At 37.3% G+C, this 14,996-nt stretch overlaps 1 protein-coding gene across 1 annotated transcript; it reads left to right on the forward strand.

Annotated features, from left to right (window-relative positions):
- The first annotated feature begins 9,627 nt into the window (after positions 1-9,627).
- LOC119428497 lies at positions 9,628-12,701 on the forward strand. Its single transcript, XM_037696178.1, has 9 exons — positions 9,628-9,770; positions 9,850-9,994; positions 10,065-10,185; positions 10,262-10,340; positions 10,407-10,500; positions 11,912-12,017; positions 12,288-12,340; positions 12,451-12,565; positions 12,640-12,701. The coding sequence occupies exons 1-9, from the start codon at positions 9,628-9,630 to the stop codon at positions 12,699-12,701; spliced, it is 918 nt and encodes a 305-aa protein (XP_037552106.1).
- The last annotated feature ends 2,295 nt before the right edge of the window (positions 12,702-14,996 follow it).

The following is a 14,996-nucleotide window of genomic DNA, read 5'->3' on the forward strand; positions in this document are numbered from 1 at the left end:
CTTCGTGGGTTTTTAAAAGATTCCAGTGAAAGGTGCATCTCTCTGTCGCAACCTAGCGTTTCGATTGTGAAATGACGGCATATATTTATTTATTATTTGTTTATGTCCACAGTCATGACACTTATAGAATTAAAACAGAAGCTACGATTAAAACATAAATTAAAAAGAAACAGTCGAGAGTTCAAATGTGTATTTTCTTTATTCAAACACTGAAATAGTTGCAGTTATGGTGTGTATTCACCGAATTTGAGTTAAAGCACAAGCGGGTGAAAAAATAATCAGTTTTTTAAAACATGTATTTGTCAGACAATAATTTTTAATTTCCATTTCTTTATAAAAGACCATCAATATAATATTGCATGTATTATCTGTCAAAATCCCCACAATTTTTCCTTTCTTTCCTACTTTGTTTTTTCATTGAGGTTTTGCAGCTTTTACACCTGTTGCCATTTTAGCCTTTAGCTACCATTGTGCAACCTTTAGTTTTTAGCCAATCTTCCACTACTTTTAGCACTTTGCTAGGCTTTTGCTGCTTTAGTCTTTGGCTATCTTTACTTAGCTTTTTACTCTTAGCTAGCCTCTAGTTTTAGCTAATCTTTTGCAACCTTTATATTGCATTTGGGTTTAGCTTCTTTAGCTGTTTTTTTTTTTTTTTTTGCAACTCTTTTGTTACATTTAGCTTTTACCTAGCCTTTTGCTACTTTTAGCATTTAGCTTCCATTGTGCTACTTTTAGTTTTTAGCTACTGTTCCACTTAGCCTTTAGTATTTTGTTAGCATTTGGCTAAATTTAGCTAGCTTTTGCTACTTTAAATTTTAGGTAGCCTTATGCTACTTTAAGCTGTATTTTTGCAACACTTTTGTTACATATAGCTATAGATAGCCTTTTGTGACTTATGACTTTTGCTACTATTTTGCTATTTTTAATTTTTATCTATGGTTCCACTACATTTAGCTTTTGTTAGCCTTTTGCTGCTTTTTCTAGTTAACCTTTATATTTTGCTCTCCCTTTTGCTTACATTTAGCTTTTAGCTAGCCTTTGCTACTTAACGTTTTGCTACTTTTAGATATTACTTTTATTTGAAAGCCTGCTTTTAGCATTAGCTTTTTGGCTTTTGCTTCTTTTAGCCTTAACAACTAAGTTTTACTTAGCTTCTTTAGCTGATTTAGTCCCTAAACAGAGATTGCACTGTGAGTTCACAATAAATCAATTTTTCTAGCAGTTTTGAAAGAATTAGGTCTCATTTGGATTGAATATGAATACTACTATTTTAGTTACATACCATAAACTAATAATAATAATAATAATAATAATAATAATAATACAGACTAATTTAAACTAGTGGCACAGCAATCTTTATTCGACCAATGGAAGCACAGATTATAAATATCAGGAGGCGTTTTTCTTTCCTGCTATGTTTCATAAAGTCTGGCTGAGGAAAGTGAAAGTATTTCATAAAGCATCATGGCGTCAGCTCATGGTAAGTAGATGTAAATATAGTAAAGACTTGTATTTATATAACAGTAGTTTATGAAAGAATAATAATGGGTTTAATAATTAATTATTTAACCACGAATGCCAAATTGCCCTTATCCATGATTCTTTTTTAAACTTGTTTAACCTCATATTAAACAACTTTAAGTTACTTGACCACATCAAAACAGAGGGTTTTACATTATTGTGCAGTTTTAGACGGTAAATAAATTAATTCTCTGTCACAGATTTGTGAAAGTTTGTGGTTACTTTTAGTTTCGTTTTCCTGTGAAGCCAGTTCAGAGAGGAAAAACACATTAACTGGGTACTTATTATTCAATTATGCTAACTTTTATTATGTCATGTATAAAGTTAAATGTATAAAACACTGTCGGAATTTAATCGTGTTTTATTGATCACTTTTTAAAACTGGACATTCTAGTTTACGCTAAATGCACAAACTCACCAGCAGGGGGCAGCAAAGACAAATTCGAGCAGCAAGTATCATAAATTAATGTGATCACAAGTAAATTTAAATTGTTTGGTTTTTTAAGGAAATGTTAGGCATATGATTAGACCAAGAATGGTAATATAACACAAAATATGTAAATAGTAAAAAAAAAAAAAAGTAAAAGCACCACAACAAAAAAAATGCAGCTTTGCTAAATAAGAACCATGCCTGCTTATTTTAGGAATATTTTAGAGCATTGATTTATTGGCACAAAGAATGTACAGAAAACTATTAAACAGTTACAATTTTACTATTACACAAAAGTATGTGAAAATCTAATAATTTTACATTGAGACCATGTGATCAAAAGAAGTAAAATTGCATTTTGTTACAAAGGTGTTGTTTTTTAATAAACCCAGTCTGCAGGTATTTACTTATAAAGGTAATAATCATTTAGTTTCAAAGTCTATGCCCTTTCAGTTTTCTTAAATCCAATAAATTCTTAAAACTATCTACATTGTCTGGCAGAGGTTGTAAAAATATGTGATATTTTCAATGTTTTTCCAGAGTCAGACGAGGAAACCTGTTCAGAAAATGAATCTGAGGCCTCTGCAGAAAGTGACAGTGACCAGCCGTCAGATGTAGAGAGTGACTGTCAGGTTGTTTTCCCAGTGCAAAAACATATTAACCCATTAAAAAAAATCACATAATACTTCCCAAAATGTTGTTTTTATTCTTAGTTATTTGTCTTGAAATGTATTGCTTTTTTTTTCCCCCATTATATAATCCATTCTAATAATGTATATATTTTTTATTTTTTAAGGTTTATGCAAAGCAGCCCTGCAAATATTACAACAAAGATGGTTGTAAGAATGGCAGCAGCTGCACCTATTTGCATGTCTGCAAATATTTTCTGACAGGAAACTGCAAATATGAGTCACACTGTAAACTAAATCACAGCGTGGATAGAAGAGCAGCATCTGGGGGGAGCAGGACTCAGGACGGATCAGCAAAGAACAGTAAGGAGTTGTCGGAATAACTCTTAATTTATTAGGAGAACTCAATTCCAGTATTTATTGTAATACCTACCGCTGAGCTGTAAATGCTAAATTATTTGTGTCATGGCCGGAGTATTTTATACCTGCTTTACTTCAACTCAAAAAAGTTAAAACGTTTGTTTGTCGCAACAGATCCAAAGCTAACCGACGGTAGATTTTACCAGTGGCAGCTAAACGATGGAAGTGGCTGGAAGGACGTCACAAATGATCACATCATCGAGGCCCAGTACTCGCTGCCCCACACCAAAAGCATCAAACTGTACAACACACCGTACGGGTAAGAGCACACATTTATTACACTATGCTTGTTGTGTGAATGTTTATGAAGCATTCACACTATTGTGATCCATTTTTCTTCCGTACGTTTTTCTGCATCTTTCTTGTTTCACGATTTTTGTGCTATTTCAACAAATCATTTATCAAAACATTCAGCTTGTCCAGGACTTTTGCTATTGGTGCAACTTTAGCTTTTTAAAATATTTAACCTTTTCTGCCACTTTTTTCTTCAAAGAAAATGAATTGCACTCATTTTACCTCCTTCAGATCTTTAGATCTGTTTACAACCTTTTACTGCTCCTTTCACTTTTTGTTCTGCTTCAGCGTCTTTGTACAAATTTAAACTTTTTTTTTCAGCTAATTTCAGCTGTTTTGTGATCCTTTCACATCCTTTTTGCTAACCACAACATTTTTGTGCTTCTAACTTCTTTCTGCTAATTTCAGTTTGTTATGCTCCTTTATGCATTTCAGCTTTTTATGCTATTTCAGCTACTATTAGTTGTTTTATGCAAATTTTAGCTTTTTATGCTAATTCCACATTTTTTGCTCTCATTTAAACTTTTTTCAGAATAATTCAGCAAAAATGTGCTCTCGTCACTTCCTTCTGGCAGTTTAAGTTTCTTTCTGACTTTTCAGCTGTTTTTTTGTGTGTGTGCTTATTTCAGCTTTTTACAGATAATTTCCTTTTTTTTTGTGCTCATTTCTGTTTCTTTCAGCATAATTGGGCAAACATGTTCTTTCTGCTTTCACCTGCTAATTTATTCATGTTTTACATTTCAGCTATCATATTTAGATAATTTTAGCTGTTTTCAGTTAAATTCAAGTTTTCACTGGTCATTTTTGCTACTTTCAGCCTAATTAACTTTTTTCTGCTCATTTCAGCTTGTTATGCCCCTTTCAGCTTATTTATTCAAGTTTCAGCTTTTTATACTATTTAAGCTATTATTTAGCTGTTTTATGCTGTATTTACCTTTTTAACGCTAATTCCATATTTTTGCACTCATTTAAACTTTTTTCAGCCTAATTCAGCAAAAATGTACTCTCCACTTCATTTTGGTAACTTAAGTTTCTTTCTGCCTTTTTAGCTACTTTTCAGCTTTTTTTTTTTTGCTAATTTCAGCTTTTTAAAGATAATTTACACTTTTTTGTGTTCATTTCTGCTTCTCTCAGCCTAATTGGCATATTTGTGTTCTTTCTGCTTTCATCTGCTAATTTAAGCTTGTTTTACATTTTCAGCTAACTTTGTAGCATTTTTAGCTAATTTTAGCTGCTTTCAGATAAATTAATGTTTTCCATGATCATTTTTGCTACTTTCAGTCTAATTAACTTCTTTCTACAACTTTCATCTTGTTAGGCTCCTTTCTGATATTTTTGTTTTTCTTTTATTTCAGCTACTCTTTGGCTGTTTATGTAAATTTTAGCTTTTTCAGCTAATTCCACATTTGTTCAGCTCATTTCTGCTCTTTCTGCTTCCTTCTGGCAGTTTTAGGTTCTTTCTGACTTTTCAGCTACTTTTCAGCTTTTTTTTTGCTGCTAATATCTGCTTATTTAAACCTAATTCTGCAAATGTGTTATTTCTGCTTTCTTCTGCCAATTTAAGTTTGTTCTTCCATTTTAGCTACATTTCAGCTGTTTTTCAGCAAGTTCGTCTTCACACTGCATTTTAGCAGGAAATGCATTTTCTCTAGTTTAAGTATTTATCATGTGTGAATGTAGCCAAGAAGCAAAGTGAACTTCTTGTTTCTGCAGGGCTGTGAGTGTAGACTTTAAGAGGGTGAAGGTGTATGGAAGAAACCTGAGAGTGAGACGTTTGGATGATGGGAACACCGTCTGGTGCTGGTTCTGCACCCTGCGTCGCAAGTGGATCAAATATGGAGAGAAGGTAGATCTTCTCTCATCATCTTTAGAAGACCACAATGAACATTCTTAGATGTGTTTGTCAGTTTTGTTGTTGTTGTTCATCCGTTCTGGACAGGATCCAAAGGGCAACTCGAGCCCTGTGCAAAGCTCGGACATAGAGAGGAAGTTCCAGAGTAACCCAGCAAGCTCTTATACGTTCAACATCGGCCGTGAAGCCTTTGAGATTAGATTCCCAGGTGAGGATCTTTACACAGACTCTACAATATTAAATTAACTAAACTTAAGAATTAATCTCATTTGTTCGTTTTGTTGTCGTTGTTGTTTGTTTTGCTTTGTTGTTAGAAATGCAGCAGGTGGGTATGAAGAAAAAGAGGAGAGTCACACGACGACCACAGTTTAGACACCCATCAGCAAACAATGGGTTAGTTTGGATTTTTGACGGTTTATTTGTGTCCATAGTTCAAGTTGTGTGAGCTGTAGTGCCATAAAATAAATAAAAAATATAATTATTAATAAATAGGCCACAACTTTCTGTGAGCAGTTCTTGGATGCAGTCTGGAATATTTCATAAATGCCAAAGTGACTGCTGGTGGATGTCACAATCTTTGAGTTCTCAATTTTAAAAATAAATCAAAAACATATATACCAATGGGTTTGTTTTTAAATAAAATTAGATTTTAAATTGTAAAACTAACCTTTTTTGATGAGAATAACTGCTGGATGTAAACGGTAACCAACACACACATCCCGCCCCGAGCAATTTAGCTGAACAGCCCTTATTTAAGATATATGCTAAACAATAATAATATAATATAATAAGGTGTATTAAACAGCAGCCTGGACATGAGTCTGTTGTTTTGCAGATGGGTATGAATACAGCAGCTTAAAGGCAAGAAATCAGCAGCATAGATAATCAGCAGCACATAGTTGTGACATCGTGCATCTTTTTGTGCCTTCTTCTCTACTTATATAAAAAAAAAATCTCATTCATACGAGTCACCATTAACAATAAATAACTGATAACAATAGCCTTGTAACAATAAAACAGAACAGCAACGTTCAGGTTGTTTCAAAACTGAGATAAGATCATGGAAAATGTGGACTTGTGTGTGTTGTGACGCTAAGCTAACGTCAATTCTTTATCAAAGCTTCGTCTTTCTTCGTCTGAAAGCTGTCGTTTGTTGTGAACCGACTTCAGCGTTGTCGTTTCAGATCCTCTCAAACGATCCCGCCCGTGCAGAACTTGTCTTTGGGCCCACGGTGGCAGTTTGAAGGAGACGGCGGAACATGGCACGAGTTCAAACGCAGGGTAGGCCACGTGTGGCGTTACCGCTGAGGTCATCCTTCATTTGAATGCTCAAGGTGGTGAAGGTAAAACGAAACGTGTGGGATTGTTTTGGACAGAGCCACGCTTCGGCTGACGGCTCAGTAACCAGTGACGACATCGAGAGGAAGTACCAGACTAACCCCGACGGTGGCTTCAGCTTCAAAGTGAACGGACACTCCTACCAGCTGGACTTTAAAGGTTAGGTTTGTTAAACAGTGTGAGAAAACAAGTATTCAAATGGCTGCGGCGCGAGCGAGACATTCTTTAATTAACTTAACGTTAAACGTGTTGTTTGTTGCAGCTATGATCCAGACCAACCTCAAAACCAAACGTACTCGTAAGATCAGGCGCATGTAGCGTTCGAGCTCTGCTTCAAGAAGACGGAGGGCCGTGCAATGCTTCATTTAACAGTTTACGTCAAACATTAAGAGTTGTCGCCGTACGGCTCATGTTGTGTTTACATTAGAATTCAATTCAGTTTGTTTGTATAGCGCCAAATCGCAACGGAAGTCGTCTCAGGGCACCGAACAGAAACGTTCACATACATATTCTTTGAGTTTTCACTTCATCGCAGTCTCCCATCCTAAGGGAGCACATGAGGCGACAGCGGGAAGGAAAAACTCCCTCGTGAGGAAGAAACCTTTAGCAGAACCAGGCTCAGGACAAGCGGCCATCTGCTTCGACCGGCTGGGTTTGAGAGGACAGGAAGGAGGAACGGATACACAATGGCAGGTCCAGGATGGAGGCCATCAGATTTTCTCTAGGAGGAAAGACAAAAAGACAGAAATCACATGTTAAGAAAGAATAATTACAAATACATCCTACTCATTTGTATGTATTTGTAATTATTAATTTGATGAAATGAGGTTGATTTGTCTTTTAGTAGCTATAGCAGCTAACTATAGGATTTATCAAAAAGGAAAGTCTTAATCCCAGTCTTAAAACTGGACAATGTGCCAGCCTCATGGACAGAAACTGGAAGTTGGTTCCACAAGAGAGGAGCCTGATAACTGAAAGATCTTCCTCCCATTCTGCTTTTGGAAACTCTAGGAACCACAAGTAAGCCTGCAGTCTGAGAGTGAAGTGCTCTGTTAGGAAAATATGGAACAATAAGTTCTGTAATATAAGATGGAGCTAGGTTGTTGAGGGCTTTGTAGGTTAGAAGTAAGATTTAGAATTCAATTCTGGATTTGACAGGGAGCCAATGGAGAGAAGCTAAAACTGGAGATATGATCTCTCCTACTAACTCCAGTTAAGACTCTGGCAGCAGCATTTTGGATTAACTGGAGATGTTTTAAAGAAATATTTGGACACCCAGTTAACAAACCATTAAAATTGTCCAGTCTAGACGTGACAAATGCATGAACCAGTTTGTCTGCATCATTTTTAGAGAAGATGTTTCTAATGTTAGTGATATTACTCAGGTGGAAGAAGGAGGTTCTAGTAACAATGTGGGGGTTAAAAGGGGAAACCTGCCTGGCAACTTTGACCGACATGAACAGTTCCAGCTTGTCTTTAATGAAATCGTTGTTTGAATCAGGTGCTGTTCAGTAAAACCATCATGATTTCAGTTTGTTTACTTTTACATGCAAATACTCCTGTTTTTACTGCCAAACTCATGAATATAATAAGTGAGCATTTGCAAATTTAAACGCATTTTTCTGACGTAATAAAATGAAATAATAGATTTGATTACTGCTGATGTCAAACCTGGTTTGCACATTATATACAAGTCTTTTTTATTTTTTAAACTTCAAGGTATTAAATGCCATATATGTTCGGTGCAACAGAACTCTTAATGCTTCTTATGTTGATGGTTGAAAATAAAATTTTTAATAAAATTATATGCAGTGTCTGGATTTATTTGTACTCTGTTAAAAATATATATATATTTTCTTTTAATTTGAAACATCTTGTATTTACCTGACCGGTTCCAGCAACACACAATACTTTTAGACAATCAATGCTCAGCTTTTTAGTATCCAAACACTAAAAAACACATTCATCACATCAGTTTTGATGAGGGGAAAAAAAAATACACTTTTTATTTACATTAACAAGAAATAATATTTGGGTTTTCAGCTACAATACATTAAAAATAGCGCCTACATTTTACTACCATATTTGTCAATCTATAAGGCGCACTTCAAATCCTTTAATGTTCTCAAAAATCGACAGTGAGCCTTATAATCCGGTGCCTTATAGTTCGAAAAATACGGTAATCAGTCTGAGATAGATAAGGAGATAACCCCGGCTGAGGGAAGTATGGGTGCAGAGGGTGCTGCAGCCTCCTTTGATAGATGCCAATGGACACGTCTAAGTATACAATTATAGACTTGAAAGAAAATGAAATTAATCAGCAGTATGTTTAAATCCCAATATTTTGATATGAAGGATTTTTGTTATTCTGATTGTATAAGCAACATTTTACAACCAACGAGTGCACCAATTAGCTTTAGGTCATGATTTATAAATATTTATGTCCAAACCGCACAAACATTGAACCACTATTGTCCATTTCACATCATATATATGTTGTGATAAGATCCTTTATTCGAGTGTTTAAAATTCCCATCTGCTCACAGGACACCATGACTGGTTATGAGGAAAAACATAAAGATGTATTATTACTTTAAATGCAAATTTAGCTTTTTTTTCTAAATACAAAATCGATAGTGGTGAGCTTGGAATACAAATTTATAAGTAGAAGTGTCATTTGTTATGTCTTTAATGTTCATTTTTGTAAAATGATCAACTTGACAAGGAGTTGTAGCTTAAAAGTGATTATTATATGTTAGAAGGGCCTGCCATACAGTAAAACCCACCCTTTGATTCCTGTTATGAACAGACAGAAATGAAAGTGAAACTTCAGTCAAAGAAGAACAAGTTACCTCACTGGTATTAGAACAAGTAAGTGAGCCAAACTGTTTTCTCTTTAATAACATCCTAATTTATGGATATTTCACTTCATATTTATTAATCTGCTTGTTGGTTGCAGTGTATTCCCCTCAGATGTTGGTAAGTCTGACTCAAACACATTCAGAAAGCTGTCAGCTGAAAGTGATCTGGGTGTTTGTGTTGGTTCCCTGCAGGCAAACGAAGAGGAGAGCAGCTTTGTTCACAACACGGCAGGTCTGTATAATTATAATATAAAAGTTCAGAGTGGAATAAAGTGTTACATAATGTTATATTTACCAGTCAGGAAGCATTATGAGTGGCAGCTGCGTTCTGGGACTCAGTGGCTGCGGGTTGACAATGATCATGTGATTGAGAGTCATTACTGCCAACCTGGAGCAAAAGGCATCACCATAAACACCAGCCAAGGGTCAGGGAGTCCTTTTATCTTCAGCAGGGCAAGAATCAGGACTGAGGTGCATCAACTCATGTCCTGTGTGTGTTTCCAGGCAGGTGTTTATAGACTTTGATAAGCTGCAGATTAATAATCCAGCTCTCAGAGTGCAGAGACTGAGCCTCCTCCCTCAGGGCCTGACGGAGGACGTGGGCTGGTACTACAGAGACGACTGCTTGTGGCATGAATATGGAGCTCAGGTTAGAGTCGAAGCGTTAAGTCGATTTGTTTGTCGGTGTTCTCAGGCTCTGAAGTGTCCATCTTCCTCAGAGCTCCAGCAGGTCAGCGTCGTCCGTCAGCAGCAGAGACGTTGAGGGTCACTTCGCTCTGAACCCTCGGGGAAGCCTTCACTTCACAGTGGGCTCTGCAGGATACTCACTGGATTTTTCCTGTGTGTTTATACGAGGAGTTTTATCATTATGAGCGTTTTTATAGTTAAATGTGACTGATTTGGTTTTGTTTTGCAGCCATGACCCAAACGAATCTCGCCACAGGCTTGTGCAGAAACGTACGCAGGCGTCCAAAGTTCACGTCCGACTCCGCAGGGTGAGACTGTTGTTGTTCATCCTGGGATTTCTCTACATGCATGATGATCACTTTGTGTTTCTGCAGACTTTACTCGTCCTCCCCGGCCCAGCTGTCTGACCAGAGCTTTAAGTGGGAGTTCATGGGAGACGAGGGACAATGGACAGAGTACCAGGCACGTGTAAGTACCACAACAGCAGCATGTTTATTATTCCTTCAATGCTTGGTCTTTAATTGCGTCACTATTATGATCCATTTGTCGTCCATTTTTTTTTCCGGATCGATTCTCTTCCTGCAGTTTTCAAGCTATTTCAACAAATCAAAACATTCAGCACATGCTATGACTTTTGGTATTGGTGCAACTTTAGCTTTTTTGAAATATTTAACCTTTTCTGACATTTTTTTTTCCTCATAGAAAATGAACTAAGCTCATTTTACATCCTTCATATCTCTAGATCTGTTTACAGTTTTTTACTGCCCCTTTCACATTTTGTTCTGGTTCAGCTTCTTTCAGCTTCTTTGTGCAAATTTAAACTTTTTATCAGCTAATTTCAGATGTTTTTTCAGCTGTTTTGTGCCCCTTTCAGCTTCTTTCTGCTGACATTTGTGTGCTTCTTCAAAACTTCTTTCTGCCAATTGCAGCTTTTTATGCTCCTTTCAGCACATGTTTACAAGTGTCAGCTTTGTCTGATATTTCTGCTTCTATTTAGCTCTTTTTATACGAATTTTACCCTTTTCAGCTAAATCCACATTTTTTGCACTTATTTCAACTTTTTTCAGCCTAATTCAGGAAAAATGTGCTCTGTCCACTTCCTTTTTGTAATTTAAGCTTCTTTCTGCTTTTTAAGCTACTTTTCAACTGTTTTTTTTTTTTTGTTGTTGTTGTTGTTGTTGCTAATTTCAATTTTTTTCAGATAATTTCCACTTTTTTGCTCATTTCAGCTTTTTTCAGTGGGCAAACATGCTCTTTCTGCTTTCATTTGCTATTTTAAATTTGTTCTACGTTTTCAGTTACTTTTTTTTTTTAGCTATTTTCGGCTGTTTTAAGATTAAAACATTTTTCATGGTAATTTCTGTTACTTTAAGCCTAATTAACCTTTTTCTGCTAATTTCAGCTTGTTATGCTCCTTAAGCTTAGTTATGCTAGTTTCTGCTATTTCATGCGCTATTTAGCTGTTTTTATGCTAATGTTAGCTTTTCAACTAATTTCACAGTTTTAGTTCATTTCAGCGCTTTCCGCTTCCTTCTGGTAGTTTAAGCTTTTTTTCTGCCTTTCAGCTACTTTTCAGCTTTTTTTTGGGGGGGGGGGGGTGCTAATTTCAGCTTTTTTAAAATCATTTCCTAATTTTTCAGCAAATTTCTGATTATTTAAACCTATTTCAGCAAATATATGTTCTTTCTGCTTTCTTCTGCTAATTTAGGTTTGTTCATCCATTTCAGCTACATTTCAGCACTTTTTTTAGCTACTTTCAGCTCTTTCTCAGCAAGTTCACATTGCATTTTCACAGGAAATGCATTTTCTCTCTGTTTTCGGTTTAGGTTGATGTGTGTGTATTTCTGTGTAAACAGCTTATTTTCGCCTGTGTATGCAGACATGTTCATTCGACAGCGCTGCCATTGAGAGAGATTACCAGCAGAACCAACAGGGCCAGCTGCACTTCAGGATCAACAGATTCTCATACACGCTGGATTTGTCAAGTAATGCACACATGCTGAACAAACACAAAACTCTTACCTGTTCAGCCTGCCGAGGATTAGATTAAAACTTGTTTTTATCAAAGGTATGTGTCAAATCAATAACGAAATTGGGACGACGAGAGCTGTGAGGAGGACTCCAGACAGCGGGATACTACAAAACATCAGGTATAGAGCTCTAATGTTTCTGTTCTTTTTAATCTCAGCTTCACAACAAATCTGCGTTGATGTTTTGTCATTTAAATATAAAACCCCCTTTTGTTTCCAGTTCAGGCCCTAGATGGCAGTTCCTAGATGTGGACGGGACGTGGAACGATTACACCAAAGTAAGCTACGAGTTTCACGTCCAGTGGAGCCACTCGCTTGATTTAAAGTCCAGGTTTTGTCCAGTGGTCCTACTGTGACAGGATCTAAGGGTTCCTCCGATGTGTTGCAGGGGCGCCGTCTGTGCAGCGTTTCCAGTTCTGACATTGAGCTCGAGTACCAGCAGAACTCGTCGGGCTCCGTGACGTTCACCACCAAACGGTTCAGCTATGAGCTCGACTTCCCATGTGAGAGCAAAACGAAACGCAGGATTTTGTTCTCAATTTTCTAAACCTGATTTGAATCGTGCGTCTCTTCGTAGCTTGGACTCAGAGGAACCTGTCCACCAACACCTCCAGACCCGTGAGACGACTCGTCCAGTGAGCGGGACTCGATGCCTCTCAGTCCGATGTTGCACTTTTTTCACCCGATGCCTCACATCATCGGTTAAAAATGTTTACAAAACAGCTGTTTTATCCTCTAACTACAAATTAGGCCACTAATAGATTTTAAATCACTTTAAATGTTTAAGCTGAGGCGTTTTCTTCTTACTTCGTTATGAGTGTGTAATTGATACAGCGCCGTTACAAACTTCTAAACCAGATGTTTACAATTCATGCCAAAGATCATGTTATGATGAGATATGAGTTGCCATGTTTGTCAAAATGTTATGTGTATTTTTATGCAGTATTGCAGGATGTCACCCTCGGAGCATATGTTGTGAATGACTCTCAGCTACTACTACACCAAATTCCAGCTCAATATTTGTAAAATTCATTGAGCAATTTTTTTTTTTTGTACCAACACAGACACGAGCAAAAACATCGCTCCTATAATCAGAGCTTTAAAAAGAAGCATAGAACATTTTAGAGACCCGAAGAACAGACAAAAACACGCCGAGACAAAAACTAAATAATAAACAAAAACTTCAAGTAGACTAAAAATAATCTATTAAAATAGGAGAAGCCAATAAAATAAAAATTTGCAGAAACAATTGAGGCGATAATTACCTGCTTGCAATAAAACTTTTGTTTATGCTTGATTTTAAATTTTTTGAGCCTTTGAAAAGGTTGTGCTCAGCATCTTATTAAATAAATAATTATCTCTATAATTAAGTTTAAATTACAAACTAAAATGCTGTTTCAGGATTCGGTAAATCCGAGGGAAAACGCATCCACACGACATAAAATCAAACAAGCATGTTGTTTTATTTGTCCTTAATAAGTTTGGAAGTGCTTACCGTATTTTCCGGCATATAAGTCACAGTTTTTTTGTATAGAGCTGTCAGCTGCGACTTATATACTTTTTTCATATTCAAAACGCCATTTTTGACTGACACTATAAATTTCGAAGAACTGCAACAGCGAGTCCTCCCGTGCGCACTCGCTTCACTAAGCTGGTGCAGGCGGAAGGATACGACGGAGCTTTAGGGCCATGCTAAGAAAAAAAAAAATTAAGTCATAAAATTATGAGAATAAAGTCGTACGAGACATTTTTTTTCTTAAACAGCTCTTGTTTATTATAAAAAAAATGTTTCCACGAGTCAGATCCACAATGTGACCTGTCAATCAATCCAGTGGGCGTGTCAGCAAATGACCAATCCGAAGCTAAATGCTCCTGTAAGTGAGTCACTGGGTCTCTTCAGCCTCTTTCTGGCATACTTATTGAAGACCTCTAACAGCGCTGCACGTACACAGTTTCCCTCACTGAGCGCCGTTTTCAAACGGAAACAAAAACAAAAGTCATGACGTAATGACATCACGTTATGCATTCCAGAAGCAGCATACAAAAACACAACAGTAGGTGGCAGTATTGGGACACGTTTTGAGGTAGAGCGTCACAATAAAGTTTAACAAACATTCATTTTACCACAGTTAAAATGCAGTAAACCTGCTTTATCGTGTCCGAGTTCGTATAATATTACGACTCATTTAGCTTCGGATGGGTCATTTGCTGACACGCCTACTGGATTGATTGACAGGTCGCCCCGTGGATCAGACGTGTGGGGGGGAAAAAATTAAAATCTTGCATGACTTTATTCTCGTAATTTTATGTTGTTAAAAAAAAAAAATTGCGTGGCCCCAGTGGTTAATTTGAGCCGGATCCTGCCGGAACAAGATTCGAGAACTCCCTCATCCTGACCGACTGTGTAACCGTTTGGCTGGATCCGGCAAATCTCCGCCCCTAAAAGTCAGGAGGAGACATTGCCCAGTCTGTGGAGTGGATGTTCCAGCTGCACTACGCACACCAGCTAGCGCACATGCACCTGCCAGCTGGGTGAAGCTGCCGGTGGGGTGTCAGCTTCACGCAGCTGCTCCAGCAAAGCAGAGATGTGGACCGCATGTCCAGCGGGGAGCGTCTTCATGCTTCAGCTGTGCGCCCTGCAGACAGTGCAGCACAGGAGCATCTCCAGACAGCTCTCCAGACAGCTCTCCAGACAGCTCTCCAGAGCGCGCACAGCTGCTGATGTGTAGGAACTCCTGTACATAGACATATACACACAGCTGAAGGTGGATGAAGACGCTCCCCGCGGGACACGCGGTCTGCGTCTCTGCTGGGCAGGAGCGTGGTGCGCGCTCTGCAGCTGGAACATCCACTCCACAGATTGGGCAACGTCTCCTCTCGTATTTTTTTATAAATAATCAAATTTAAAATGCGCGATGACTTTGGACTTTTAGG

Source organism: Nematolebias whitei, chromosome 22 (assembly GCF_014905685.2).
Source record: "Nematolebias whitei isolate Nwh7 chromosome 22, NemWhi1, whole genome shotgun sequence".
NCBI lineage: Eukaryota > Metazoa > Chordata > Actinopteri > Cyprinodontiformes > Rivulidae > Nematolebias > Nematolebias whitei.